This window comes from Oncorhynchus nerka, linkage group LG4 (assembly GCF_034236695.1).
Source record: "Oncorhynchus nerka isolate Pitt River linkage group LG4, Oner_Uvic_2.0, whole genome shotgun sequence".
Classification (NCBI taxonomy): domain Eukaryota; kingdom Metazoa; phylum Chordata; class Actinopteri; order Salmoniformes; family Salmonidae; genus Oncorhynchus; species Oncorhynchus nerka.
Genome location: NC_088399.1, coordinates 93,400,938 through 93,403,967, shown reverse-complemented (window position 1 = coordinate 93,403,967; position 3,030 = coordinate 93,400,938). Strand labels below are relative to the sequence as shown.

General features: G+C 41.5%; 1 protein-coding gene across 5 annotated transcripts in view; it reads right to left on the bottom strand.

Moving 5' to 3' along the window:
* Positions 1-3,030, bottom strand: part of LOC115116544 (alpha-tubulin N-acetyltransferase 1-like) — a 36,226-nt gene that overhangs the window by 6,850 nt on the left and 26,346 nt on the right. For 3 of the 5 annotated variants that reach the window (XM_029645037.2, XM_029645040.2, XM_029645038.2), the window contains one exon: positions 1,311-1,414. In XM_029645037.2, the coding sequence (XP_029500897.2) occupies positions 1,311-1,414 (104 nt within the window). Of the gene's footprint in view, positions 1-430; positions 504-1,310; positions 1,415-3,030 lie in introns of all 5 variants that reach the window. The other 2 variants (XM_029645036.2, XM_029645039.2) reach the window with 1 other exon arrangement.

Genomic DNA, 3,030 nt, shown 5'->3' with positions numbered 1-3,030 from the left:
CTGGACAGGGACAAGGAGGGTTGGGGAGAGGAGGCATATGACGAGAGGTAAGATGAGGGGATGAGTGATAGAGAAACGGAGAGTGTGAAGAAGGAAGATAACTCATTTTTGTGCTGCAGAGAAGGAAATGTAGTTCAGTCAAAACTCAAATCCACTGTAATTCCAGCTTATTTTTCTTGCTTCAATTGTAGCCACCTAGCAGCTGACTTAGAACTGGTGCGGACCAGTGGAATCCGACTGTTTAATTAAAACAAAGCATCGCGAAGGCCCAAGGTGGGTGATGACGCGATGTGATTTCTGCCCAGTGCTCTGAATGTCAAAGTGAAGAATTCAATGCCTTTCCAACCCCCCCTGCATGCATTTTATATATACAGTCAGCCAGATATATCCTGAGTATGTCTATGTGAGGGGAAATGACATCTTGGCAAACCTGTCTGTGTGTCCCAGGGGGTCTGTCTGTCCCCCCGTGTCAGTCTCTCTCTCTCTCAATAATGGTGTCAAACCTGAGGAGGTACACAGCACTAACAGGTCAGAGGTCAGTCACAAGACAACACAGTACATTCCTGGGCACAGTGGTCTATGTACTAAATGGCACTCTATTCCCTATGTAGTGCACTACTTTAGACCAGAGCCCTATTCCCTATATAGTGCACTACTTTAGACCAGAGCCCTGTTCCCTATATAGTGCACTACTTTAGACCAGAGCTCTATTCCCTATATAGTGCACTACTTTAGACCAGAGCCCTATTCCCTATATAGTGCACTACTTTAGACCAGAGCCCTATTCCCTATATAGTGCACTACTTTAGACCAGAGCCCTATTCCCTATATAGTGCACTACTTTAGACCAGAGCCCTGTTCCCTATATAGTGCACTACTTTAGACCAGAGCCCTATTCCCTATATAGTGCACTACTTTAGACCATGGCCTGGTCTAAAGTAGTCCACTAAATAGGGAATATACTCAAAAAGGCCCATAGAGTTCTGGTCTCAGAGCCTGGTTCCTCTCTAGGTTTCTTCCTAGGTTTTGGCCCTTTCCAGGGAGTTTTTCCTAGCCACCGTGCTTCTACACCTGCATTGCTTGCTGTTTGGGGTTTTAGGCTGGGTTTCTGTACAGCACTTTGAGATATCAGCTGATGTAAAGAAGGGCTTTATAAATACATTTGATTGGTTGATTGAGTGATTGGTCTAAAGTAGTGCCCTATAGCAAACAGGGTGCCATTTGGGAGACATACATAGTCCTTAGTGGTGTGTTGTTACGGTGTACTACGGTGTACTACACATGTCCCATAGCCAATCAGATCTGGTTACCTGGCAGTTTGAAGGTGTTCTGCTGGGTCTCCAACAACAGCCCAAAGCCCCGGGTGTTGATGTAGCGACTGTAGAGGTTTCCCCTGGCAACTAGGCCCTGTTGGCTACCACGGCGATGGAGCAGGGAAGGTAGAGAGGATAGGAAGAGCAAGGGAATGGGAGATGGAGGACAAATAAGAACAGGACAGAGAAAACGAGAGAGAGTGGAAGAAAGAGGGAGGGAAACATGAATAGGAAGCGAAGGAGGAGACAGAACGTAGGAAAGTACAGAAACGGGAAAAAGACAAGTGTGATGCAAAAGGAAACAGTGAAGGAAACAGCAAGAGAATTCAACAGAAAGGAAACAGCAAGAGAATTCAACCGAAAGGAAACAGTGAAGGAAACAGCAAGAGAATTCAACCAAAAGGAAACAGTGACAGAAACAGCAAGAGAATTCAACAGAAAGGAAACAGTGAAGGAAATAGCAAGAGAATTCAACCGAAAGGAAACAGTGAGGGAAACAGCAAGAGAATTCAACCGAAAGGAAACAGTGAAGGAAACAGCAAGAGAATTCAACCAAAAGGAAACAGTGAAGGAAACAGCAAGAGAATTCAACCAGAAGGAAACAGCAAGAGAATTCAACAGAAAGGAAACAGCAAGAGAATTCAACCGAAAGGAAACAGTGAAGGAAATAGCAAGAGAATTCAACCGAAAGGAAACAGTGAAGGAAACAGCAAGAGAATTCAACCGAAAGGAAACAGTGAAGGAAACAGCAAGAGAATTCAACCAAAAGGAAACAGTGAAGGAAACAGCAAGAGAATTCAACCAGAAGGAAACAGCAAGAGAATTCAACCGAAAGGAAACACTTAATTAAAACAGAATTAGCAAACAATGGCAACACTGAATGCTTGACAAATCATACAAACAATAACTGAAAACAAAACAACAAACATATTGTTGTGATATGAAGTGAAAGCAACGCCAACAGAAAGACCCGAAGACTAATGTGAGAATTATACAAGTAGGGCAGGGGTTACCAAAGTTTTTCCTAAGATTACTCACGGGACCCCATTTCACATTTCAGAGGAACCCACATGGGGTCCCAACCCCAAGTTTAAGAACCACTGAAGTAGGGGACTATTAATGAAAAAGCCTTCTCTGGCTCATTATCAAATTCTAAGCATTGTTTCTTGTTGATGTGTCATGTTGTTATTTATTTATTTATTTTATTTTATTTCACCTTTATTTAACCAGGTAGGAAAGTTGAGAACAAGTTTTCATTTACAATTGCGACCTGGTCAAGATAAAGCAAAGCAGTTCGACACATACAACGACACAGAGTTACACATGGAGTAAAACAAACATACAGTCAATAATACAGTATAAACAAGTCTATATACGATGTGAGCAAATGAGGTGAGATAAGGGAGGTAAAGGCAAAAAAAAGGCCATGGTGGCAAAGTAAATACAATATAGCAAGTAAAACACTGGAATGGTAGATTTGCAGTGGAAGAATGTGCAAAGTAGAAATAAAAATAATGGGGTGCAAAGGACCAAAATAAATAAATAAATAAAATAAATAAATACAGTAGGGAAAGAGGTAGTTGTTTGGGCTAAATTATAGGTGGGCTACGTACAGGTGCAGTAATCTGTTATGACAAAGTGAAAAGTTTTTGTTTTTTTTAACATGCGAACTTCATGTTAATAAACTTTTTAAAATGTATTTTAACCTTTATTTAAC